The sequence below is a fragment of the Macrobrachium nipponense genome, chromosome 27, assembly GCF_015104395.2.
Source record: "Macrobrachium nipponense isolate FS-2020 chromosome 27, ASM1510439v2, whole genome shotgun sequence".
Taxonomy (NCBI): domain Eukaryota; kingdom Metazoa; phylum Arthropoda; class Malacostraca; order Decapoda; family Palaemonidae; genus Macrobrachium; species Macrobrachium nipponense.
Window position 1 is genome coordinate 26,894,360 of NC_087216.1, and position 27,500 is coordinate 26,921,859.

The following is a 27,500-nucleotide window of genomic DNA, read 5'->3' on the forward strand; positions in this document are numbered from 1 at the left end:
ACCCCCAAAAATGCTATCCTCTCATCCTCATGGCGAATGCCAATGGAATGGTCGTCCTCATACCCTTTTGTAGCCCAGGTCCGATGGAAGTAGTTAAAAGAAGAAATGCAGAGCTTAGGGATATATTTAGAACAGACCATCCTCATACCCTTCTGTAGCCCAGGTCCGATGGAAGTAGTTAAAAGAAGAAATGCAGAGCTTAGGGATATATTTAGAACAGACCATCCTCATACCCCTTTTTAGCCCAGACCAGAAGAGAATAGTTAAATAAAGAAGTGTGGAGCCTAGGTATATTCTTAGAACAGACCATCCTCATATACCTCTCTAGCCCAGAACCGACGGAAATAATTAAAAGAAGAAGTGCCTAGCTTAGGAATATCTTACTATAATGGGCGTAATGTCTGTCCGTCTGTCTGTCGTTCAATCACGGCCAAACGGCCGTTCCGATGGGCATGAAACTTGGCAGGGTTAAAGTGGGGAACCATAAGATGGTCTATAATGGGGTTTCATTCTACCAGGCCCCCTCCCCTCTCCTCCGAAGGGGGCGGGGGTGAGAAGGGATTCCCTAAAACGGAGCTGGTTCAGCCCGTGAAACAAGGCTGGTTATGCCCGTAGACTTAGTTACGTTTACGAATTTTCATACATAATTTCTGTATACATATGTTTGCTATAGTATATTCACATCAACCTTGCATTTGATGTCTAGGCCAGTCCCTCACGACGCTCCTGATTGGCTGTTGATAAGCAGAGTATCCTTCGGGAAGGGTGGAACATAGATCCTACCTATGTGAACTCTCTCGAGAGACTGAGAGTTTCCGCCCTGTGATTGGCTTATCAGCAGCCAATCAGGAGCGTCGAAAGGGACTGGCCTAGACATTAAATGCACGGTTGATGTGAATCTACTATAGTACTCAGAACGGACGACGCAGGTTTTCAGAAAAAATTAGCTGTCTGAGTGGAGTATTTTTTTTTTTGGCAGATTTATGAATATCGATTGAGTATCGTGACTTCGTCTCGGGATAAACAACTCATTAGCCATTAGTCGCTAGCAAGGGAAAGAAATGAGCTAATGAGGTCTTTCTCAGCGAGAAATAGGAATTATGAGGCTAGAGGAGAAGATTTTTAGGTGAGTGATTGAAATATCTCTCTCTCTTTCTCTCTCCTCCTCTCTCGTCTCTCTCTCAGAGAGATTGAAAGATCTCTCTCTTCTTTCTCTCCTCTCTCTCTCTCTCTCTATCTCTCTCTCTCTGTCTCACACACACACAAACACACACACATATATATGAATAACATACGCACACACACATATATATACACATATTTATATATGATCACATCAGTAGCTTCATAAGTAGCCCCCTCACCCTGCCCCATCCCACAAACATTTACCAACCATATATTTATTTCCCGCTTGCTTCTTAAGACATCAGCAACGCAAGTCTGAGACGTTCAAGCTGGAATAAAAAAAAGTAAAAAACAGCAAAAGAAGACAAAAGAAATCGGTTAAAATGCTAAGATCATGTGGAGAGAATGGGAGGTTATCGTGTCCTTAAGGTCGTCAAATTCGGAAGTGTTTAGGTGGGGGGAGAAGGGTGCAGGGGGCGGGTTGCCAGTTAACAGGGGTCATGGTATGGACGAAATTGATGCATGCAACACATTCTGTATGGCGTGGAATATTTATAAGAGGGGTTCGTGTTGCTGACAAGATGGCGGCCAGGTGTGAGGGCACGAGCCAACTGAGATGCTATGGAGTTTTTATCTATTTATTCTTTTTAAAGTGGAGTTTATTTTCCAGAGTGTTTTGAAAGGAATAGTACTAAGCGAGGGTTTAAAATTTATTTTTCACTGAAGCCATTCTTTCCAAGAGTGAGGGCTCCGGGATTTGAAAATTTAAAAAACTTTTTAGGAAGGTTCATATCAGTTATTTTTAAATATGGAAACAATAAAATTTAAAGGGAGAACAGTCTATTTGCTTTCGTTTTGAATGATATAATGTTAATAACCATATAAAAGGCAACTTAAAAAAATTCTTTAAGAGGGCTTATATAATATATATTCTTAAAACTAGAAATGCAGTCAAATTAAAGGGAAAACAGTCCTTCTGTCTTTGTTTTCAATTACATCATTTTAAGAACCACAAAACAAACGAATTTAGGTCATTCAATTTAGACTTAGCAGCCAAAACATGGGAACAAACAAAACCTCTATCAACTTACTACTTAAAATCAGGTAAGGGCAAAATCAAGATAGGCTGCGTCACTCACTCTCCACGGGACAAAACTGAACGAGCACCTGGGTTTCCTAATTACCAAAATTTCGCCTCCACTCGCCACCGGAAGTCAGGTGCTTTCCACAGATTGAGCAGGTGGCTGTGGCAAGGGGAGAGTAGTCTGTAAGCCTGTTACCTGAGAGAAGAGAGAGGAAGAGAGGCAGGAAGAAAATAAATAAATAAAGAGAAGTAAGTCTTACTGCTATGAGTGAGTAGGTTGTCAGTGGTCCAGAGATAAACACATTCTGGTCGTTTGTCTTGATTGGTTAAGAAAAATGTCACTGCAGAGGAGCAATTCATGTGAGTAATTGTAAAAACAACTTCTGACATTCATTAAGGTCCTCTGTTCAGCTGAAGAGGACCTTAGTGCAAGTCTATAGCTCCTGATTTTAAGCAGATTTATCTAGATAAATAATAAAAAACAGGAGTTATTGACCTTCACTGAAGTCCTTTTCAGCTGAAGAGGACCTTACTGCAGGTCTAGAGCTCCTGAGTTTAATAAAATTCATCTAAATAAATAATAATATTAATAAAAAACAGGAGTTATTGACCTTCACAAAAGTCCCTTGCAGCTGAAGAGGACCTTGATGAAGGCCAGTTTAAGTAGATAAATATAGAATACACGACCTTTTGACAGTCACCAAGGTCCGTTTCATCTGAAGATGACCTTAATGAAGATGGAAGGCTCCTTCATGAATCTGGTTTAGTATTTGTCCAGTGGCTTCTCCCCTAACCATTGTCAGTGGTTGCATAGCTTGTATCTCTCACTATTTGAGTAAAATCTCTTATTGAAAACCGAAGCAAGTGAGCACCTCAGGAATATCAAAATATTGATGTTGTTACCCCTTATAGTCAGTTGATGGTGTTACTAAATATTTTTCAATAACTGGTTAGTTAAAAAATTATTTTATTCTCTGCCTCATCTGAACATCCTGCCTTGCAAACTGCTGTTCTGCTTTCTGATCATATTCTAAGGTGAGCAGCTGAGTTTCATGTACTGTACTGTTTAATAAACAATTCTTAAAACCTGGAGGTCTGAATTTCTGCTTCTCAGGATTATACCACAGGGTGAGTTGCTGCGTTCCAGAACTGTACTGTTTATCAAACAACTCTCAACAACTGGATATCTCTGCATCTCCACTTCGGATGGTCATACCACAAGGTGAGTAGCTGAGTTCCAGGACTGACCTGTTTATCAAACAATTCTTAAAGACCTGCAAAAATCTCCGCATCTCCACCTTCACAACTCCTTCCAGTTTCCAGATCCAATCTCCTTGATGGTACAGAACGCGTCTCAAGTTCGTTTTGAAAGGCCCCTGAGGCAGGGAGACCTCCTAGCAACGGATCGATGGAGAGGCCTCACCGAGGTAGATCCTCCGAGGGGCAGCAGGGCTCTCGAAAATGTTACTGAGGAGATGATGTTCGCCATGAAGGGGAAATAATTACTGAAGCCGGGTGAGTAAAAAGAAAAGAAGACGAGACTTTGATATTCGAGATCACAGCCAAAACCAAATGACGTGGAAAATGAAACGGATGAGATGAGAGTGAGCGAAAAAGAGTTCTACGAAAATGGTGTAACGAAGAAACGCGAAGAATTAATTAGAGACGTGGACGAAGCTGACGTAAGAACATGAATGGAGCAAGTAAATGTTTATGATAAATATATATGAAAAGATTTATGAAGTCTGAGGTAAAGGAGATAGAAGCAAAGGTTCGTATGCCTCAAGGGACAAGAATGGGACATAGAGGATATACACTTAAGGATATATACAGATATGAAGTGCGTATCCTTAGGAAAAGTGACTGAATACTAGCCCTAGTTGCTATCACTTTATAAAGGAGATATTTGTTCGTATATTAAACATATGTGTAAATACGTGTATTTGCTATATACATTAGAGAATAATAATCAAATATACCTATTGATATATGCTTACATGCACATTATGTGTGTTTATTTGCATACACCCACATATATATGTATATATACATGTATATACATACATACAAAACGACAAACCTCCACCAGATCAATTGCTACACAAGATCACCTGAAATGACAAGGAAATAGAAACGTTTCTCAGAGCATTAAATTTTACATTAGATCTCCAGCTCCCTGGAGACATTCTCGAACCCGACGTCCCAGAAACTCCTGATCTGTACATTTTTCATTGTATCCCTGGAAAACTAATAGAAGATATATATATATATATATATATATATATATATATATATATATATATATATATATATATATACACACACACACACACACACACACACACATATATATATATATATATATATATATATATATGTGTGTGTGTGTGTGTGTGTGTGTGTGTGTGTGTGCGTATTATATATGTGTGCATATATATACAGCATTCTAAGTACACTAGAAAAGTTTTAAATTAAAGATACAGAAGAATGCTGTACTTACTTTTGGCCGTAAAGCGAGGACTATTGCTGTTTAGGAAGTTATGACTCACGTACTTACATTTATGGGCAGGAATCTGAGAGATACCAGAGCAGAAAGCTTCCCCTACCTGATAGTAGATAGGTTCTTTTATCTCAAAGTAGTCAGGTTTCCTTTATCTCAAAATAGTCTGGCTTCCTTCATCTGAAGTAGTCAGGCATCCTTTATCTTCAAAATGTCCTGGCTTCCTTTATCTCGAGTAAGTCAGGCTTTCTTTATCTCAAAGTATCTGGCCTTCTTTATTTCAAAGTATTACAGGCTTCCTTATCTTAAAGTAGTTGGCTTCTTTATTTCAAGTAGACAGGCTTCCTTTATCTCAAAGTGTCTGGCTTCCTTGATTTCAAAGTGACAGGCTTTCCTTTATCTCAAAGTAGTCATGCTTCCTTTATCTCAAAGTAGATCAGGCTTCCGTATCTCAAAGTAATCTTGCTGGTCCTGATTTCCACAAAAAAAAAGTAGACTCAGGCTTCCTTTATCTCAAAGTAGTCTGGCTTCGTTGATTTCAAAGTAGACAGGCTTCCTTTATCTCAAAGTAGTCTGGCTTCCTTGATTTCAAAGTAGACAGGCTTCCTTTATCTCAAAATAGTCAGGCTTCCTTTATCTCAAAGTAATCTGGCTTCTTTTATTTCAAAGTAGACAGGCTTCCTTTATCTCAAAGTAGACAGGCTTCCTTTATCTCAAAGTAGTCTGGCTTCCTTTATCTCAAAGTAGTCAGGCTTCCTTTATCTCAAAGTAATCTGGCTTCCTTTATTTCAAAGTAGACAGGCTTCCTTTATCTCAAAATAGTCAGGCTTCCTTTATCTCAAAGTAATCTGGCTTCCTTTATTTCAAAGTAGACAGGCTTCCTTTATCTCAAAGTAGTCTGGCTTCCTTTATTTCAAAGTAGACAGGCTTCCTTTATCTCAAAGTAGTCTGGCTTCCTTTATTTCAAAGTAGACAGGCTTCCTTTATCTCAAAATAGTCAGGCTTCCTTTATCTCAAAGTAGTCTGGCTTCCTTGATTTCAAAGTAGACAGGCTTCCTTTATCTCAAAGTAGTCTGGCTTCCTTGATTTCAAAGTGGACAGGCTTCCTTTATCTCAAAGTAGACAGGCTTCCTTTATCTCAAAGTAGTCTGGCTTCCTTGATTTCAAAGTAGACAGGCTTCCTTTATCTCAAAGTAGTCTGGCTTCCTTGATTTCAAAGTAGACTGGCTTCCTTTATCTCAAAAAAATCAGGCTTCCTTTATCTCAAAGTAGTCTGGCTTCCTTTATTTCAAAGTAGACAGGCTTCCTTTATCTCAAAGTAATCTGGCTTCCTTTATTTCAAAGTAGACAGGCTTCTTTTATCTCAAAGTAGACAGGCTTCCTTTATCTCAAAGTAATCTGGCTTCCTTTATTTTAAAGTAGACAGGCTTCCTTTATTTCAAAGTAGACAGGTTCCTTATTTCAAAGAGACGGATTCCTTATCTCAAAATAGTCAGGCTTCCTTTATCTCAAAGTAATCTGGCTTCCTTTATTTCAAAGTAGACAGGCTTCCTTTATCTCAAAGTAGACAGGCTTCCTTTATCTCAAAGTAGTCAGGCTTCCTTTATCTCAAAGTAATCTGGCTTCCTTTATTTCAAAGTAGACAGGCTTCCTTTATCTCAAAGTAGACAGGCATGCTTTATCTCAAAGTAGTCTGGCTTCCTTTATCTCAAAATAGTCAGGCTTCCTTTATCTCGAAGTAATCTGGCTTCCTTTATCTCAAAGTAGTCAGGCTTCCTTTATTTCAGAGTAGACAGGCTTCCTTTATCTCAAAGTAGACAGGCTTCCTTTATCTTAAAGTAGTCTGGCTTCCTTGATTTCAAAGTAGACAGGCTTCCTTTATCTCAAAGTAGACAGGCATCCTTTATCTCAAAGCAGACAGGCTTCCTTTATCCCAAAGTAGTAAGCTTCCTTTATCTCAAAGTAGACAAGCTTCCCTTATCTCAAAGTAGACAGGCTTCCTTTATCTCAGAGTAGATTAGCTTTCTTTATCTCAAAGTAGATGAGCTTCCCTTATCTCAATGTAGATATGCAGGCTTCCTTTACCGGGAGAACCAATAAAAAAAAAGAAAAGATAAATACGCGATATTTCTCATATTTTTTTAAAAAGTTTCTCTTCGTGAGATGAGCCACACCAAACCACCCACACCAATATGCAGCAGCATCTCCAGAAGCGCGTTCAGGAGGGAGTTCGCGAAGGCGTGAAAGCGCCCCGTAACAGAAATCGCACCTGGAGAATATTTCCGCCACGACGTCTCTTTGAGAGAGAAACCAACGAATGTAAATAAGCTCCCCGTGGACAGGTGAATCTTTAAGCCTCCTCCTCCTCCTCCTCCTCCTCCTCCTCCTCCTCCTCCTCCTTCTTCTTGCTGCTGAATTCGGTGGCACGGAGAGGAAATATTTTTACCCCTGAATTATCTTCAGTAAAAAGTAGAGAGAGAGAGAGAGAGAGAGAGAGAGAGAGGAGAGAGAGAGAGAGAAAATAAAAAACTCGGGAAATTCTACGAAGAATAAATCATAATGAAACCAAGAGAGAGAGAGAGAGAGAGAGAGAGAGAGAGAGAGAGAGAGAGAGAGAGAAGTGAATGAAAAGAAAAAGTAAAAGTAAGAAAGAAAAAAAGAAAATCTTGGGAAGTCAACTATGAATAAAATGTAGTAATACCAAAAAAGAAAACTGAAGTTCCTGGTACTCCCCCCACCTCTCTCTCTCTCTCTCTCTCTCTCTCTCTCTCTCTCTCTCTCTCTCTCTCTCTCTCTCTCTTTCTTACGCCCACTTACCTGGACATCCTCCAGGAAGCAAAGAGGGCGGGCGTGGATACGGTGGGGAAAAAAGCCACCCACACAAAAGTGATGAAGGTGATGTCGAAGTGACCGGAATTGTCGTATGTCTCCAGGACCATGTTTTTGACCAGCCTGCGAAAAAAAGGGGGAAAAAAATGTAAGAAAGGAAATAATTATATATGCATACATATATATATATATATATATATATATATATATATATATATATCTAACGGAAAACAAGTAAATGTAGGTATGAAGAGAACCAATCAATTATTTATTTTCTGTCGTGGGAGATAAACGAATAAAGGATAAAAGGAATAATGGAAATAATTATAGATATGAAGGAAGTGTATGTATATAAAATTAAAATTAATTAATATGTATAACTGGAAAGTGAGTAAATATATGTATGAAGAGAACCAATTCAATTATTATTTATTTTCGGTGGTGGGAGTAAATGAATAAAGAATAAAAGAATGATGAAAATTAATAGATATAAGCGAAGCGAAGTATATACTATATAAAATAATTTATATATATATATCTATAAATCTATATATATATATATATATATATATATATATATATATAAATATATATATATATATATTATATAGTTCCTTCATATCTACAATTATTTCCATCATTCTTTTATCCTTTGTTAATTTATTCCCACGACTGGAAATAAATAAGACCAGAGATACACCCAACAATAAAATAATAATTCCCAACCTGGACACGATTAAGAGAATAACCAACCCCCTCGGAAAATCGAACCCTTTTGTATTTACTTACCCAAACACCTTAGCCAAATCCCTGATTAACGTCCAACAAAAGACATTTCCAAAGGACTCTGGGGTATACGAAATCCCATGCCAGGACTGTGACCAATCTTACATCGGATTTACAGGTAAATCCCTTCCCCAGAGATTAATACAACACAAACGGTCAGTTAGGTATGGACAACAGAACTCGGCTATTTTCAACCATATAAATGAACATAACCATAGAATATACTGGAATTTGTCATGTGTAATTTATAGCAGCAACTGCCGGCACAAGAGTCAAATGATGGAATCGGCCTTAATAAAAGAGAGGCAGGTAATGAACATCTCAAAAGGAGCATGGATTTCAGATACGATCGACAACGTCTTCATTCAACCAACACTTAAGAAGATTAAAGGAAGATTATCAGCGGGGGTGACATAAATTGGCTTGTTTGTGGATGGACCTCTTGGTATAAATACCACCTTTTCTGTAAACCAACAAGAAGTGTTGGCTCAATACAACAACAACATAAACTTTTCTCATTCATCTACCTGAAGAGGGAGACAGCAGTCTCTGAAATATAGTACTTTTTTCTCTATATTTAGGTGTTTTTATGGGCTCCTTTTATTAGATATCTATATATATATATATATATTATATATATATATATATATATATATATATATATATATACATATGTGTGTGTCTGTGTATTAGTGTGTGTACGTCTGTATACGTATGAAAAGAAATAACAAGTATATTTTTTATGTTAAGTCTTGCAAGAGATGAACCCACGGCAGGATTGAAAACGCAATAGTTTAACTTGCAATAAAACTCAGAAATACAAAACCTGAAGTATAACCTTTGTAACAACTTACCGAATGTTAATATTCTCTCAACAAAACACCATTTTACTTCAAAGCAAATGAAACAGATTTTATAACTGATGAGTAGTGTTCATGTCACTAGTGTCATGTTCATTCTAGCAATGTCAGTTGCACTGTGATAATGCATATCGATTTATCGCAAGGATTTAAGGTTTGTAATTCTGTTTATTTGTTTTGATAGAACTTCCGTTCAGTGCTCACTTAATCATAGTATTACCGGACATTACTATAATATGCGTCGTATTTCTGATTGATAGCATTGGATTATATTGTTGTGATATACTTCATAAATTCCACTTGATGACATTTTATCAAATCCTGTTGGTATCAGCTTCCAAGCCATTCATATTACTAAACGTTTGTAATCCCTTGTAATCCAAGGGGGATTACTTCGAAGAAGACTGAGTGAAAGCATGATAAATTACATCTTAATTACGCACGTCGAACGATGTAAATCTTTTAGTTATACTAAATTCCGACAGGGTTAAGTTCATTGTCGGGTCATTAGAAAGATCGAGACGAATGGCAGCTCGCAAATGACAACAATCTCTCCCCTGAGGATAATCATCAGCCCTCTGGCACCCTCGCAGAGACATCCCAGTGACCCCTCACCGGAGAGCTGGTTTTTGCCAATTTCCGGGAGCTCCAATTTGTTATCGTGCCTTTCATGATTATCTCAATGGATGGGATTCCCTCGCATGGCAATTAAGAATATCCAGGTGGTTAATTGCATACGGTAAATGGACGGTTGTCGGAATCATCTCACCCCCCCCCCCCACCCCCCCCCCCCCTGCCAATCTGGTTGCAGGATGGAGCTAACAATGAGTATATTTTACGTAGTTGGGATGTTTAGTTATTAATACACAGCCTCCAATCAACTTCCATTTTCCTTCTCATCTGAAAGGGCGAGTTGATTATTGCGAGAGAAAAATTGACAATCAGCCGTTTATTGCTTCCACGAATTGCACGAGATGTGCATATGCGTTCGTGCATTAATCAAGCAATGGTTTGTTGCAGAGGAACGAATAATACTGTCCTTTGAACGTTTAAAAATTGACTTGATTCCGCTTACGAATCGAAATGCCCGCTGGCTACGAGGTGCGCATGTGTGGTTTCCTGGATCAGTTCCTCTTCTTCTTTTGAAATGGTATAAACTTGCTTGATTCTGTTTACGAGCTGAAATACCAGCAGGCTACGAGCTGTGCATGCGTGCTTTTCTGAATCATTTCTCCTACTTCTTCTTCTTCTTCTTTTTCCTCTTTTCTTCTTCTTCTTCTTCTTCTTCTTCTTCTTCTTCCTCTTTTCCTCTTCTTCTTCTTCTTCTTCATGAAATAAATGACACGTGAAGACGCATCAAAGGGAACTCCAGCAAGACCACGGACGCTGTCCAATCTCCCCCTTTTTAAAAGTGCGAATAATGATCACTGGTTGTTGGCGACGAGGTCTGATTGCCAAAGGGAAGAAGCAATTAGGGATCGGGAGAAATGATGCTGCTTATGGGGATGCTGTTATGCTGCAGAGTCCCCTCCTCTGGCAGGGGAAGGGGGAGAGAGGGGAACTTCTTGGGGGGAACTTTATGATTTCCCTTCGGAGGTTCCGACGGGAGATTCTCGCTCTCAGGGTCTTGGTGGTACATTTTCTACAATATTTTCTTGTTTAATTTCTCGTTTTATCAGTTTTCTACAATATTTACTTTCTTTAGTGTTTATTTTCTCAATTTTGTATATTTGCTCCTTTTACTTCTTAGTATTTTCTCCATTTTCCATAATATTTGGTCCATCTAGTTCTAATATTCTTAAATTTCTACAATATACATTTCATTAAGTTCAATTATTCTCAATTTTCTATATTTGCTCCATTTAGTTCTCATATTCTCAAATTTCTACAATATATATTTCATTAAGTTCAATTATTCTCAATTTTTTATAATATTTACTCCATTTAGTTCTCATATTCTCAATTTTCTATAATATTTGCTCCATTTAGTTCTCAATCTCTCAAATTTCTACAATATCTACTTCTCTATTTCATATATTCTCAATTTTATATAACATTTACTCCAATCATTTCTCATATTCTTAATTTTCTATTATGTTATTCCACCGAGTTCTCATATTATCAGTTTTCTATAACATCAACTATATTTCATCCCTAACTGAAAAATCAGTTCAAAAGTTGATGTTTTGTTAAAAAAACCCAGCTTTTATTGACAATAAATCCATTGACGAGGATATTATACGTTTTCATCGGCTAAAATAAGTAATAGACTAAACAACAAAACTCATCTGTAAATAAAAGCCAATCGTTCACAGCTTTTGTTTTTGCACGTGGCATATGACCCTTCTTTTTTTGTATTTGTATTTATTATTATTTTTTTTTTTTTTGCTTTTTTTCAGTGGGACGATATGTAAAAGTGTAAATAATTCATTATCAGTAAATAAAAGTGATTCGCTTCTGCTTTTGTTTTTCATTAAGCATATGTCCTTAATTTATTTATTTTTTTGTTTTTTCTTTTTTATTAATTTTTTATCGTTTGGGACGATAAGTAAAAGAGTGGAAAACTGACTTACGAATAATTAAAAGCCATCCGCTCTCTGATTTTGTTTTCCCGGACGCGAGTGACCTTCTCTCTCTCTCTCTCTCTCTCTCTCTCTCCTTAGAAGCTGAAGGTCTGTGGTTTTTCTCGTGGTTAGACTCACTCTCTCTCTCCTCCTCTCCTCCCTCGTCCTCCTTCTCCTTCCTCTCCTCTCCTCCTCTTCTCTCTCCCTCTCGTCTCCTCTTCTCATCCCCTCTCCTCTCTCTCTCTCTCTCACTCATCCTCTCTCCTCTCCTCTCTCTCTCTCTCTTCCCTCCTCCCATCTCTCCTCTCTCCTTAGAAGCCTGAAGGTCTGTTGATTTTTCTGCGTTGGGTTAGACTCTCTCTCTCTCTTCTCTCTCTCTCTCTCTCTGAAAGTCAATGGTTTCTCTCCTGGTTAAGCTCGATCCTCTCTCTCTCTCTCTCTCTCTCTCTCTCTCTGTCTCTCTCTCCCTCTCTCTCCTCTTCACTTGTATCAATTTCCTTTCGCTCTGACATAGAAAAACAGCTTAATTTTCCCTCCCCATCGGACTCTGCACGAATACACTAAGAAAACTGTCAAGATATATTTCTGATGCACCTTTCAGATTACAATTTCACGCACATACGAACTAACTAACGCGTTACATTCCTCAACCAATCCGCAGTATTTTCCTTCATCAGATTTCCCTCCCCGTCGGCCTCTGCCCTCATAAACTAAAGCAGCTATAAATACACTGAGACTTGAATCGTCCTCGTGATCTATCTCTCTTTGTGGTCTCAGTCGAGTTATGTCGAGCTGAGGTTTCGCAACCTGTTGCGCCGGTTTTGGTACTAAGAGGAAGAGGAAGAAGAAGAAGAGGTAGATGAAGAGGAAGAGGAAGAGGAAGAGGAAGAAGAGGTAGATGAAGAGGAAGAGGAAGAGGAAGAGGAAGAAGAAGAAGAGGTAGATGAAGAGGAAGAGGAAGAAGGAGGAAGGAGGAGAAGAAGAGAGAGGTAGATAAGAGAAGGAAGAGAAGAGAAGAGGAAGAGAGAAGAAGGAGTAGAGAAGAAGAAGAAGAAGAAGAGTAGAGGAAGAGGTAAGAGGAAGAGGAAGTGAAGAAGAAGAAGAAGAGGTAGAAGAAGAAGGAATGAGAGGAGAGAAGAAGAAGAAGAAGAAGAAGAAGAAGTAGAGGAAGAGAAGAGAGAGGAATAGGAAGAAGAAGAAGGAAGAGGTAGATAGAGAGAAGGAAGAGAAGAAGAAGAGAATAGAGAAGTTCGAAGGAAGAGAAGGGAGGAAGAGGGAAGAAGAAGAAGAAGAAGGTAGATGAAGAGGAAGAGAAGGAAGGAAGAAGAAGTAAGAAGAGAAGAGGTGAAGAGAAGAAGAAGAGGTAGATGAAGAGGAAGAGGAAGAGGAAGAGGAAGAAGAAGAAGAGAGGAGAGGAAGAAGAAGAAGAAGAAGAAGAAGAAGAGGAGGTAGATGAAGAGGAAGAGGAAAAGGAAGAAGAAGAGAAGAGAAGAAAAGTAAGAAGAAGAAGAAGAGGTAGATGAGAAGGAGAGGAAGAGGAAGAGAAGAGAAGAAGAAGGAGAAGACGAGGAAGAGGAAGAGAAGAAGAAGAAGAGAGTTAGATGAAGAGGAAGAGGAAGAGGAAGAAGAAGAAGAAGAGGTTGATGAAGAGGAAGAGGAAGAGGAGGAGGAAGAAGAAGAGGTAGAAGAAGAGGAAGAAGAAGAAGAAGAGGTAGATGAAGAGGAAGAGGAAGAGGAGAAAGGAAGAAAAAGGGAAGAAGAGAAGAGGAGAGGAAGGGAAGAAGGAAGAAGTGAGAAGAAAGAGAGAAGGCAAGAGGAAGAAGAGGAAAGAAGAGGAGAAGTAGATGAAGAGGAAGAGGAAGAGGAAGAAGAGGAAGAAGAAGAGGAAGAAGAGGAAGAGGAAGAGGAAGAAGAAGAAGAAGAAGAGATAGGTGAAGAGGAAGAGGAGGAGGAAGAAGAAGAAGAAGAGATATGTGAAGAGGAAGAGGAAGAGGAAGAAGAAGAGGTAGAGGAAGAGGAAGAAGAGGAAGAAGAAGAGGTAGAGGAAGAGGAAGTGGAAGAAGAAGAAGAAGAAGAAGAAGAAGAAGAGGTAGATGATGAGGAAGAGGAAGAAGAAGAAGAAGAAGAAGAAGAAGAAGAAGAGGTAGAGGTAGAAGAGGAAGAAGAAGAAGAAGAAGAGGTAAATGAAGAGGAAGAGGATTAGGAAGAAGAAGAAGAAGAGGTAGAGGTAGAAGAGGAAGAAGAAGAAGAAGAGGTAAATGAAGAGGAAGAGGAATAGGAAGAAGAAAAAGAAGAGGTTGATGAAGAGGAAGAGGAAGAGGAAGAAGAAGAAGAGGAAGAGGAAGAGGAAGAGAAAGAAGATGAAGAAGAGATAGATGAAGAGGAAGAGGAAGAGGAAGAGGAAGAAGAAGAGGTAGAGGAAGAGGAAGAGGAAGAAGAAAAAGAAGAGGTAGATGAAGAGGAAGAGGAATAGGAAGAAGAAGAAGAAGAGGTAGAGGAAGAGAAGAGGAAGAGGAAGAAGAAGAAGAAGAGGTAGAGGAAGAGGAAGAGGAAGAAGAAGAAGAAGAGATAGTGGAAGAGGAAGAGGAAGAGGAGGAGGAAGAGGAAGAGGAAGAAGGTTTATTCCGGTCACGTCTTTTTGACAGAGGTTTTTCATTTAGGATTTTTTTTATAGCGGTTTTTGATAGCTGTTTTTGATAGCGGTTTTCGACAGCTGTTTTTGACTGTTGTTTTCAAACAGCTGTTTTGGATACGTTATTGGTCAGCGGTTTTTGACAGCGATTTTTGATAACGGTTTTGGATTTCCCTTATTTGGATAGCGGTTTATGACATCTTTTTGAGAACGGATTATGAACTGATAGCGTTTTTATGCCAACGACTTTTGACAACGGGTGGTTTTTGAAAGCAAATTCTGAAAACAGATTTCGATTTGACGGCGTTTTTTGATAGCGGTGGTGTGGTAACCTTCCCTAGCGTCACATCGCCTTGAATGGGGCGGTGCTGTAAATTTTAGATAGCTCCGATCAGCGCGGAGACCAGTCAGTGTTATCGTTGGTCGCCCGTGCACATCAGAGAGAGAGAGAGAGAGAGAGAGACCATCATTACCCCTATCTATTGTGGGCAAGACGTCAATAGCGAGATGTTATCTGTACACGTGGCAAAGAGAAGACGGTGCCATCAATGGCAGAGCTACTGTATGTCTGTAAATTAAAAAAAAACGAGAATATAGATACACACACTGACGGAATAACTCTCTGATATGTACAGACGCTAGCAATACCTGTACTACTGTAATTATAGTGTGAGGAAGATTATGCAAATGTTCACCATTTCATATTTTTTTGAGGAATGATTAAACTTTTTAAGTTTCTGGCGATGAAGCTCATTGAAGGTTGACATAAAGGAGAGTCCTCCTTAGAATTTTAGATTTGATTTATTATTATTATTATTATTATTATTCAGTTTCCCTCATGATTATCTTCTCTTTCCTCTTCTAGGTTAATATTGGCCAATACTTTGCCAATGTTCATAATTTGGTAAAAAAAAATACATGGCAGCGTATTTCATATTATATATATATATATATATATATATATATATATATATATATATATATATATATATAATATATATATATATATATATATATATATTATGTTGAAGTATATTGTAAGCACAAACATACCCAAATATAAAATGAAATAAATTGTGGAAGCAGCAAAGCTAACGACTATCCCCGTCCCCCATCCCAAGGCGACAGCTTTGTAATTCACTCTCCTACCTTGAAAGTAAAGAGCGCTCTTACTTATTGCCTCAATCCTCCCCTTGGGCAATTACAAAGCCCCTGTTCGCCATTGCAATCCTTTCACCCACTTACCCATCCGTCGGTATTTTCCTTTGGTGTGATTGCAAAGGACTGCATTTAGTCCATTCATTGCGACTGCAATTTGCAAAGAGACTAAGGGATGAATTGAATCTCTGAGGGACCCAAGATACCCCCTTTCAGTCGGTTTGTTTTCCTTTTGTTTATTCCGTATGAGACTCGAACCTATTGAGTCTTACTTAGCTTCACTATATCCCAGAAGTGGGGTAGTGATGTCAGCGAACCTCACGTGGCTCACTGTAGGCGTTACTTGAGGTTCTTTTGCGGAGTGCCTTAGGCCCCTAGCTGCAGCCTCTTCCATTGGTTCTAACTGCGTATTTGTTTATGTTTTGTATCTTCCATCTTACTTTCTACAACCGTTATGTCGTGCAATGCGAAGTTTTCCTCCTAATACACCTTCCAAGCCTTCCTAGTCTCGGTTTCTCTTTTGGGGCTGAATGACCTCATAGGTCCCAGCTTGTAATTTTATATTCCAGTTCCAGCAATTTTCAAATTCCAGTCCAACTTCGTCTTGCTTTCAAAGTCTAACGTCTTTCTCCTTCTAACAACATGTTTCATTTTGCAACTACCAGGTTTTCCTTCGGTTAAACCTTTCAAACCTTCCTTCATAGATCCTATCGCTTGTTAGGCCTTTGGCCTAAATTTTATATTCCAGTTCCAGCAATCTTTAAATTCCAGTTCCAACTTCGTATCGAGTTTCAAAGTCTAACGTCTTTCTCCACTTCTAAAAATAATGGTTCATTTTGCAACTCCCTGGTTTTCCTACTGTTAAACCTTCCATACCTTCCTAGTATATATTCCAGTTCCAGCAATTTTCAAATTCCAGTTCCAACTTCGTCTTGCTTTTCAAAGTCTAACGTCTTTCACCTCTTCTAAAAATAATGGTTTATTTTGCAACTGCCTGGTTTTCCTACTGTTAAACCTTCCAGACCTTTCTAGACTATATTCCAGTTCCAGCTTTTCGTCTTGAGTTCCAGAGTCTAATGCCTCTCTCTCTCTCTCTCTCTCTCTCTCTCTCTCTCTCTCTTTCTTTTCGATATCGTCACTCCCGATGCTCGTTTGACCCAACGAGCGGGAGACTACTATAAGTAGACCTGCTCAGCTTTCATCTGGAAGCCGTTGTTCCATTCAAGGCAATGGCGGAGACACCATTATCCATCTATAAATATACTGCACCACCAGGTGTCCAGTAATTGTCAGACAGGTCAGTTCTTCGTGGTATTTTCATTCCTCATGATATTTTCATTCTGTCCCTGGCGCTTTCAGCCGTTCGTTTTTTTTTTCATTTTATACGCGCTTCTTGCATTAGAGAGCTGCTTGTGTTTCAAGTCAGTGGCACTTATATATACTATTCTGGTCCGGAATTGGTGTGTTATCATTCTCTTTTGTTTTTATTTCTCCTTGTACTTTTTTAAAAATCTAGTATATCCTAGGTTAAATTCAGAGGAATGCAACTGGTCATTCATAAACCACAAAAAGCATAAGTTTGCAATGCAGACGAAATTAAAAAAATTTCATTATGCTTGTATTGAAAATAGAATATTTTATTATGTTTAGATTGATAAAGGAATATTTTATTATGTTTATATTGAAAAGGAAAATTTAATTATGTATATATTAAAAAATAAATATTTCATTACGTTTATATTGAGAAACGAATATTTTATTAAGTATATTATATTGTAAAAGGAATATTTAATTATGTATATATTAAAATTAAATATTTCATTATGTTTATATTGGAAAGTGAATATTTAATTATGTTTATATCAAAGAAGGAATATTCAATTATGTATATATTGAAAAAGGAATATTTCATTATGCTTACATTAAAAGAATATTTTATTATGCTGACATTAAAAAAGGAATATTTTATTATGCTTACTTTACAAAAAGAATATTTTATTATGCTGACATTAAAAAAGGAATATTTTATTATGCTGACATTAAAAAAGGAATATTTTATTATGCTGACATTAAAAAAGGAATATTTTATTATGCTGACATTAAAAAAGGAATATTTTATTATGCTGACATTGAAAAAGGAATATTTCCTTACTTGTCTACCAACAAACAAGAGTCACCTCAATTCCTCACCTGAGTATCATGAGAGGACAGAGACACAGGGCCACTGCAGCCGTCATGGTGACGATGTACTTCTGGTTCCTCTTTTCCTTCGTCAGGTCGATCTGCGACCCCTCGATCTGGTGGCCCACTGGGGTCTCCGTGCCCCCCGTGGTCCTGGTGGAGGAGGGCGTGAGGAAGGAAGGCAGCTGGTTGGTGTCGTGGAGGAGATATTCCTCGCGCCCGTCGACCTCGCTCAAGATGGCGCTGTTTGAGAGGAGTGGGCGGTTGAGTGGCGTGTCAGGTATGTGGATTGTAATGTATATATATATATATATATATATATATATATATATATATATATATATTCTATATATATATATATATTTATTTTATTTATATATATATATTTATATATCTATATATAGATATATATATATATATATATATACATATATAGATATATCCATACCATTATATAATATGACATTTATATATATATAATATATATATATATATATTTGTATATATACATATATATATGATATATATATTATATATATATATATATATATATATATATATATATATATATTGATATATATTATGATAGAGAGAGAGAGAGAGAGAGAGAGAGAGAGAGAGAGAGAAGAGCGGTATGGAAGGGACACTACAGGATAAACTGAGAAATATTTTAAAACACGCAGTTTTTTCAACACCTCTCTCTCCTCTCTCTCTCTCTCTCTCTCTCTTCCATTTCTCAAAACATCAAAAATCTTGAACGTTCGAAAAACATCTCTCAAATGAAACATGTTAAAAATATCTTGGTAATTAATCACACCTCTTTGTTATGTCTTTCGCAAAACAAGGACAAAATTCTGTGAATATGGTCACACTTGAATTACTTTTCAAATCAGCGCCAAATTGTGCGTAAAATGAATGCTGTATATATATATATATATTATATACATATATATCTTGTAATTAATCACGTCTCTTTTGTTATGTCTTTCGCAAAACGAGGACAAAAATTTTGTGAATATGGTCACACTTGAATCACTTTTCAAATCAGCGCCAAATTGTGCGAAAAATGTAGTAGGTAAAAAGCTTCACTGACGTTCCTGGATTTGGAAGGCTCCATGGGTTCGCGCCCGGGTCCAGGTAAGTATATTATCGAGAAAAAACCAATTCCCCTTCGGTTAAGCATATATGAAAATATATTCATTCCGAGGTAGAGCGAATTAGATATTAAAGGACATTGTAGCTCGAAATATATATATATATATATGATATATATATATATATATATATATATATATATATATATATATATATATATCATCACTTTAATGGCATAAAAGAATGCAAACAATCTCACAGCTTCTACATAAGAAAGATTATATAATATATTTCACAAATTATAATCTGTGAATTATTTTATTTAATTTTTTTCTTATTTGGCTAATCTAAATGATAATTATCAATTAAATTAGCCCAAGCCAAAACATAGCCAGTTTCGGCTAATCTCGCACAAAACCGTTCACAAGCGAGAAAAAAAAAAAAAAAATCCAGAGACGACCTCCCACACCTTACCTGTTATCTTGGTACATGGTAGACCTGGAGGAGCCGTCGTTGTCCTGGGAAACGGTCCTGGAAGCTCGCCCATTGTCCTGAAGGGTATAGATGTCCTGCTGGGACTCTGGGTCCCTGCTGTCCATCGCTGAGATATGGACCGGGGGCTCCTGGCTCTTGATTTCGCTACTTATGCGAATGTGGAAAAAAGCGGCCAGCGCCAGAGGGAACACGTACCTGGGAAGAAGGTGGATGGATACAGGTATTTGAAGCAGGTGGATGGATACAGGTGTTTAAAGGATGTGGATGGATACAGGTGTTTGAAGCAGGTGAATACAGGTGTCAGGTGAATACAGGTGTGAGTGAACAGGTGTAAATAACTTTAAGATAAAGGTACTAGGAGGACAGGTCAAGTAGATCAGATGGCTGGCTAAAGAGTTGGATGACTAGGGAAGTATATTTCGAGATTGATATATCATTCCTGTAATATATATATATATATATATATATATATATATATATATATATATATATATATATATATGGAGATATATTCCACAATGATGTAAAATCCTTATGTAGTTATATAATATATGCTTCTCGTACAGTAAATTTTATAGTTGATACTAAGGATTTTACATTATTGTAGATTATATCCCCATATACTCAGAGGTACGGCATAGTACCTAGCTTCTGCATATAGTATATATATATATATATATATATATAATAAATATATATTAAGTATATATATATGTATATATATATATATGTATATATAGATATATATATATATATTATGTATAAAATATATATATGTATATATAGAGTAGTATATATATTATTATATATATAGATTATATATATATATATATATATATATATGTATACTATATATATATATCTATATATATATATATATACTATATATAATATTATATTTATATACTATAACATATATATAATCATTATAATTAGATATATATATATATTATATATGTATATGTATGGATAGTATATATATATGTATATATATATATATATCATATATACATAAATATATGAAATATATATATTCTATATTATATATGATATATATTATATTCTATATGATATATAGTATATATTATATATATATATATATATAGATATATATATAGATTATACATATATATCTATATATACATCTATATATATATCTATATATATATATCTATATATATAGATAGATATATATATATATATATATATATATATGATATATATATATATCTTTTTATATATCCATATACATACTATATATAATAGATAGTATATATATATAGATATATATATATATATATATAATAATAACGCAAAATCAAATACACCATTTAATATTAACACTCTATAGCCATTTATGTCTTTCGCAAAACGAGAACAAAAATTTTGTGAATATGGTCATATTTGAATCACTTTTCTCATCAACGCCAAATTGTACAAAAAAAAATGTCAATGTCAATGCTGCCTTTTGTAACAGTGCGTTGTGGAACTCTTTTTGGCAACAGTGAATTCAATGAACGACTATGTTCAAAATTATCAAGTCATAGTTGGAAAGAACACATTTTATTTTGTTCAATTGTCTGTTAAAGATATGATATATTTTTTAAAATGGATGCCAATGTAGGTATTGTTTTTAATGAACCAAAGTTATTTGATATATTTATCTCTGTACTGACAATGTTAATTAGAATATGGTAACTCTGTTATTGTACAATATTTTTTATATAGTGCATTGAGCTTAAAAAAACCTATGATTTTATTGGGTCCTGTAATTCAAAATTCTAAAAATATTCCTCATCGAGAAAACCTAATGATTTTGACAAAATGAATTCTCTAACAAGAATAATTATTACTTGCCTGCTAACTAGCAGAATTACCCAAAGGGTTACGTAAGAATTTGTACGAAAATTTGCCCAAAATTGGGTCTCGTGATTGCCAACAAGTGCCCAATTTTATGGGAGAAATAACTATAAGATTTTCCAGAAGAGATTTTTCTATAAGATTTTTCATAAGAGACATTTTCGTGTGGGTGTTGGATGGATATCCTCAGCCTTGGTGGAGGTTGGCGGCCTTCCAACTATCTCGTTTAGAGTTTTTTTAATTCATATCAAGGATCCTAATTTCGAGAATTTAAGAATATTTTTCAAAGTGGCCAGAACTCTGACTTTTATTTGTTTATTTATTTATATATTTATCTCTTTCTTTATCTATCTATTGTCTTTATAATGATAAGAGTCATATGCAAACATTCATCTCTATATTATTATTCACTTTACCTTGGAATTTATCAAATATAAAATGTTTTCTTAAAGATAAATTATCTTAAGAAACTGACCATCCATCCATTCTGCTGCATCATCACCCTGACACGGCAGCCCCAGAATCCAGCAGAATTCTTCAGACCTCCACCACCCCAGCCTGTTGAATCGTCTGTATCACAAACCTAGCCTCGCCTCTGAGGTAATCTCCGATAATCACCGATAATCCCCGGCCATATCAGTTCAGATCTTCTCGTAATCTCAGTTCAAGGCTGCGTTACAACATTCAGCGTGTTCTGGGAACGAAGCCAGCGAAGAGACGCGACCTAATTTTAGCAATGCTCGTGTGAATAATTCACGTAATCCTTTGATGGTGTGTTGCTGTTTAAGTTGCCAAGTTGTTGCATACTTCTCGCGTTTGTATTATAAATGTCTGTCAACGCGGGTGTCTGATCGTGCTGCATCTTTAATTCAAGGTTATTTCTAGGGCCGGAGGTATACTTGTGAATGAGCGTAGAAGCTAATTTGAGCGAGGTCTTCTCTAGGGTTTCCTAGGAATTATTTTCCTCCATAGAATAATTCTCCTGATAACAGTGGCATTCTAATTCTCAATGAATATGGGATGAAGTTGCTAGCTCCACACCCTTCTGCTGTTTAATTAACAGCAGGTCACTATAGTCGACCAACTACTGGGTACTTAATCAATAGCTTAGGTTAATAGAGGCTTGAGTTCCTAACCTCTTTGTCGATATATATATATATATATATATATCTATATATATATATTACATATATATATATATATATATGTATATATATATATATGTATATATATATAATATATATATATTATATATATAATATATATATAAACTAAATATATATATATATATAGACCCTTTATTAAGTATCTTTCTGATTGCATCCTACAGCCCACTGCAGTCGGCCAACTACTAGGTACTTAATCAACAGCTTAGGTTAACAGAGGCTTGAGTTCCTAATCTCTTTATGGATCATTTTTATATAAGAAGATATATCAATTGGAATATATATAGACCCTTTACTAAGTATCTTTCTGATTGCATCCTAGAGCCCACTACAGTCGACCAATTACTAGGTAACCATCATATCCTCTTGCTTCCTAATTTCATAGGCTTCTCTCTTTTCTGAGCTGTAGTATTTGCTCTGTCCAGGTCTAATTCACGTCTTATTCAAATCTACACTTTTTCTTTTATTTATCTAGCGGTGCCTAAACTCCCTCTTCCCTCTAACAGCCCACCACAGTCGACCAGTTATTAGGTAACGTACAAGTCATCTTGCTTTCCATCTTCTTATGCTTCTCAATTTTCTAAGTTGCAATATCTGCTCTTTTCAGTTTTAAATCCAGTCCCTGGTCAAATCTATACTTCCCCCTTTCCTTCCCTTTCACTTATCTTCCAGTGTCTGCGCCCCGTCCTTCTTTCTCTTTGTTGACACACCCTTCCTCCATCTCCTCCTACCTTCTTCCTCCCCTTCTCTTCCTCTCCATTACCTCCTCCTGTCTCGCCCAGCTCCGTCTTTGAAATGCTCCTCCGCCATTTTTAATCTGACCCATTGATCAATCTTTCCTGCATTCTTCTCGGGGCTCCGACAGTCTCCGGGTATTCAAGGACCTCATTCTCTTCGAGTCAGTCCTTCGAGTGCAGTGATCCATTGAAGATATTCAGTGACGAGGTAGCTGGTGGAAGCTGTGTAAGAGTTTTCTATCGGCCTTCACCGGAATTGGAAAATTGAGACGCTTCTCGAAGCTACGCGAGGATGGGTCGCTGGTTTCGGTAGGTCAGGCAGACGTATATATGGTCGACCCGAAATCGGATGCTGTCATTTCCCGAGCCAGTTCTAAAGTACTGCTACTATTTACAAGGGGCTGTATAAGCTATCAGTTCCTGAATGGAACTTATCAATTTGGTAGCACGAGTTCGCTCCCCCGCTGCTGTCAAAGAGGAACCAGAGGAATTGATTTCTGGTGATAGAAAATCATTTCTCGATATGACGTGGTTCGAATCCCACAATAAGCTGTAGGTCCAGTTGCTGAGTAACCAATTGGTTCCTAACCACGTAAAATATATCCAATCCTTCGGGCCAGCCCTAGGAGAGCTCTTAATCAGTTGAGTGGTCTGGTTAAACAGAGGTATACTACCTAACTTTGTATAAGCAATGGTCATTTAAACAGTCTCAGAGATACAGACAGTCAGTAATATATACCAATAACGCCTACTTACATTATTACAAACAGCCCTCTGATGTATTCAGCGATGTCATCACCAAGGTTCACTGTGCAGATGCCAACGCCTTCGAACTGCTTCCCAAAAATCACCTGGAAAAGAATTGGGGAAATTCATTGGTGCGTTATTCAGCTGTCGAGGTTACCTTAGCATTTTATCAAAGATAAAAGGTGTTAGTCCATTTTTCAATCGTCAAAGTTATCTTGACAAAATTTTGGAACAACCACAAGGCAAGCTGCAACCTGATAGAGAGAGAGAGAGAGAGAGAGAGAGAGAGAGAGAGCAAAGTATATCACCTATTTCCTTGTCAATAAAAGAGTTTATTGGAATTGAGAGAGAGAGAGAGAGAGAGAGAGAGAGAGAGAGAGAGAGAGAGAGAGAGAGAGAGAGAGAGAGAGAGAGAGAGAGAAGAGCGAAGTATATCACCTATGTCCTTGTCAATAAAAAGTTTATTCGAACTGAGAGAGAGAGAGAGAGAGAGAGAGAGAGAGAGAGAGAGAGAGAGAGAGAGGAACTGCTGATGCGATTCTTGAATTCGCGAGTTAATTTTATTATGACAATAATCTCACACTTCACATATATTTTTCACGACTTCTGAACCACATCTCAACTTTAACTGCATTTCCAGGGATTTGCATAAGTCAAAATGCAAGTGCCACTTAAAATGAAAAATAGAAACCACTGAGAGATTAACCCAGCTAATTGCTTTCATGTGGATTTACATAAATGAAACAATATGACCCATAACATTAGATGGGTAATTCTGGTGGAATAATTCAGTCGGTGATTTATCTTACGAATTATTGTATGAAATATAATTCCTGAAGTTATCAAGTGAAATTTTATAGTAGACGCGGGAATCGGATTGGAGTGGAAAAAAGAAAAAATTATTTTATTTTCAGAGCCCAAGAATGGAGGAATTTTATATTAAGGTTGAAATGAGTGTAATTCTAATTAAAATGGGGAAGAATAAGCGACGTTGACACGAATATGAACTTTCACCTTGTTAATAAACAGTTTATTCAATGTGTGTGTGTGAGAGAGAGAGAGAGAGAGAGAGAGAGAGAGAGAGAGAGAGAGAGAGCATATTATCTTTCGCCTCTTTTAATAGAGTTTATTATGCAAACTGACACACACACGCACGCACAGAGGAGCAAAGCATATCAACTTTCACCTTATTAATAAAGAGTTTATTCAATGTGCAAGAGAGAGAGAGAGAGAGAGAGAGAGAGAGAGAGAGAGAGAGAGAACAGCACCACTTCCAAATTCCTATGCAATATCCACATTAGTTGAAATTCATTGCAGTGTTATTGCAAATTGCCATAATTCAAGCTTCGTTTCAGCCATAACCGAAAGCTGGTTGGGGAAATATAAAGAGAAGAGTGAGATGGGGAAGGATAAAAATAAGTAAAATAATAAAAAAGGAATAAACAGGTAATATAAGAGAATGAGATACTCAGTGAAATGGTTACGCTTAATGCAGGGCGATATCAAGAAAGATAAAATGAATTCGATGTGATATCAAGGAAGGAAAAAAGAGACGTTTTAGAATAATTCTTAATATGAAATGTTTCTTTCCACCGAAGAGAATATTTTTCGGAAGTATAGAAATGTTAGAAAGTTGTCCTTACTCTCGCGAAAGGATTTCTTTTTTTCGAAAGCATAGAAAACTTAGAAAGCTGTCCTTTCTCTCGCAAAAGGATTACTTTTTTTGAAAGGCAAAGAAAGCTTAGAAAGCTGTCCTTTCTCTTGCAAAAGGATTACTTTCTCGAAAGAAAGGATAACGGTCCTTTCTTTCGTAAGGAGAATTTCTTTTGAGAATAGAAAGCCGACCTTTCTCTCGTCTAAAGGGAATATTTTTAAAAGATCTTCGAGATTATTTCTTTTGAAAGAATAAAAAGCCGACCTTTCTCTCGTATAAAGGGAAAATTTTTAATTAAAAGATCGTAAAGAGAATTTCTTTTGAAAGAATAGAAAGCCGACCTTTCTCTCGTCTAAAGGGAATATTTTTAAAAGATCGTCAACTGAATTTCTTTTGAAAGAGCAGAAAGCCGAACTTTCTCGTGTATAAAGGGAAAATTTTTAATTAAAAGATCGTAAAGAGAATTTCTTTAGAAAGAATAGAAAACCGAACTTTCTCTCGTCTAAAGGGAATATTTTTAAAAGCTTGTCAACAGAATTTCTTTTGAAAGAGCACAAATGCCGAAGTTTCTCGTGTATAAAGGGAAAATTTTTAATTAAAAGATCGTAAAGAGAATTTCTTTTGAATGAATAGAAAGCCGACCTTTCTCTCGTATAAAGGGAATATTTTTAAAAGATCGTCAAGAGAATTTCTTTTGAGAATAGAATGCCGACCTTTCTCTCGTAAAGAAAATCATAGAGAAAAATTAATAGAAAAAATTATTGAGGTGTAATAATTACAATAATTCGACCTATAATCATACATCATCGCTACGAACGATTATCCGGTAATCACCCCTTAGGGAATTATCAATCATCTGGATAAAGACTATAATATCCTCAAGCACCCAAGTCCTTAGGTGATTTTTTTTCATTCTCAGGCGATTTTTAAATCTCCCGTCGCCCTTCGTGGATTGCCGGGTCTCATTGATACCCATTTCTTGGTTGCCGTAATTTTTAAGTTTGTTGTCTTTTTCTAAGATTCTGGATCTTGTTGGGTGGGGTCACCCGTCCAAGAATTGGACAAGGTAACGTTGCTTAAGTTTGTTGGTAGAAATTACGTAGTTTCTCTCTCTCTCTCTCTCTCTCTCTCTCTCTCTCTCTCTCTTTGTAATATCTATAATAGTCTCTTTTATCATGTTCTCTCTCTCTCTCTCTCTCTCTCTCGTGTAATATCTCTAGTAATCTTCTATCTCCTTTTCTATATATTTCTCCTCTCTCTCTCTCTCTCTCTCTCTCTCTCTCTCTCTCTCTCTCTCTCTCTCTCTCTCGTGTAATATTTCTTGTAATCTTTTATCTCCTTTTCTATATATTTCTCCCTCCATCTCTCTCTCTCTCTCTCCTCTCTCTCTCTCTCTACTCTTCTCTCTCTCTCTCTCTCCTGTAATATCTACAGTAATCTTTTATCTCCTTTTCTGTATATTTCTCCCCCCCCCACTCTTTCTCTCTCTCTGCGTTGATAATGAATTATTTTTCATTATTTCGTTAAAATATAATTCCGTCCACATCTTTGACCATTGTTCCTGTGACGTCATTTACCGGTTTAGATTCTATCAACACTTAAACCGTCAACTAAACCGATGCTGATCGCGGCTTACTAGACAAACCCCTCCTAGACACATTTCGTCTAGGTTTATCTAGAGGGTTTATTTTATGGTTTCAGAGGACACCTTTAAATCCTGGGACCGCATCAGGTGGGGTTTGATCCCCTTAAAGGATTTCGGGCGTTTGAACTCGTCGTTTCTGTTTCTTGACGTTTCGTTTTTACGAATGGATTTGTCAGTGTTATAATATACATATATGCATGTATGAATGCATATATACACACATATAAATTTATGTAAATTATGTTTATATGAGGAAAATCAGTATAGAAAAAATAACATAAGTTATAATATATATAATATATATTATATATATATATATAAATATATATATACATATATACATAAACATATATATGTATATACTTAATTTATTTATTTGTTA

General features: G+C 36.6%; 1 protein-coding gene across 3 annotated transcripts in view; it reads right to left on the reverse strand.

Annotated features, from left to right (window-relative positions):
• The window catches only part of LOC135200969 (neuropeptide Y receptor type 5-like), a 219,889-nt gene that overhangs the window by 4,955 nt on the left and 187,434 nt on the right, over window positions 1-27,500 (reverse strand). For 2 of the 3 annotated variants that reach the window (XM_064229747.1, XM_064229746.1), the window contains 4 exons: window positions 23,829-23,923; window positions 19,289-19,504; window positions 17,729-17,962; window positions 7,527-7,661 (listed from right to left, as the gene is read on the reverse strand). In XM_064229747.1, the coding sequence (XP_064085817.1) occupies window positions 7,527-7,661; window positions 17,729-17,962; window positions 19,289-19,504; window positions 23,829-23,923 (680 nt within the window). Of the gene's footprint in view, window positions 1-2,216; window positions 2,406-7,526; window positions 7,662-17,728; window positions 17,963-19,288; window positions 19,505-23,828; window positions 23,924-27,500 lie in introns of all 3 variants that reach the window. The other variant, XR_010311409.1, reaches the window with a different exon arrangement.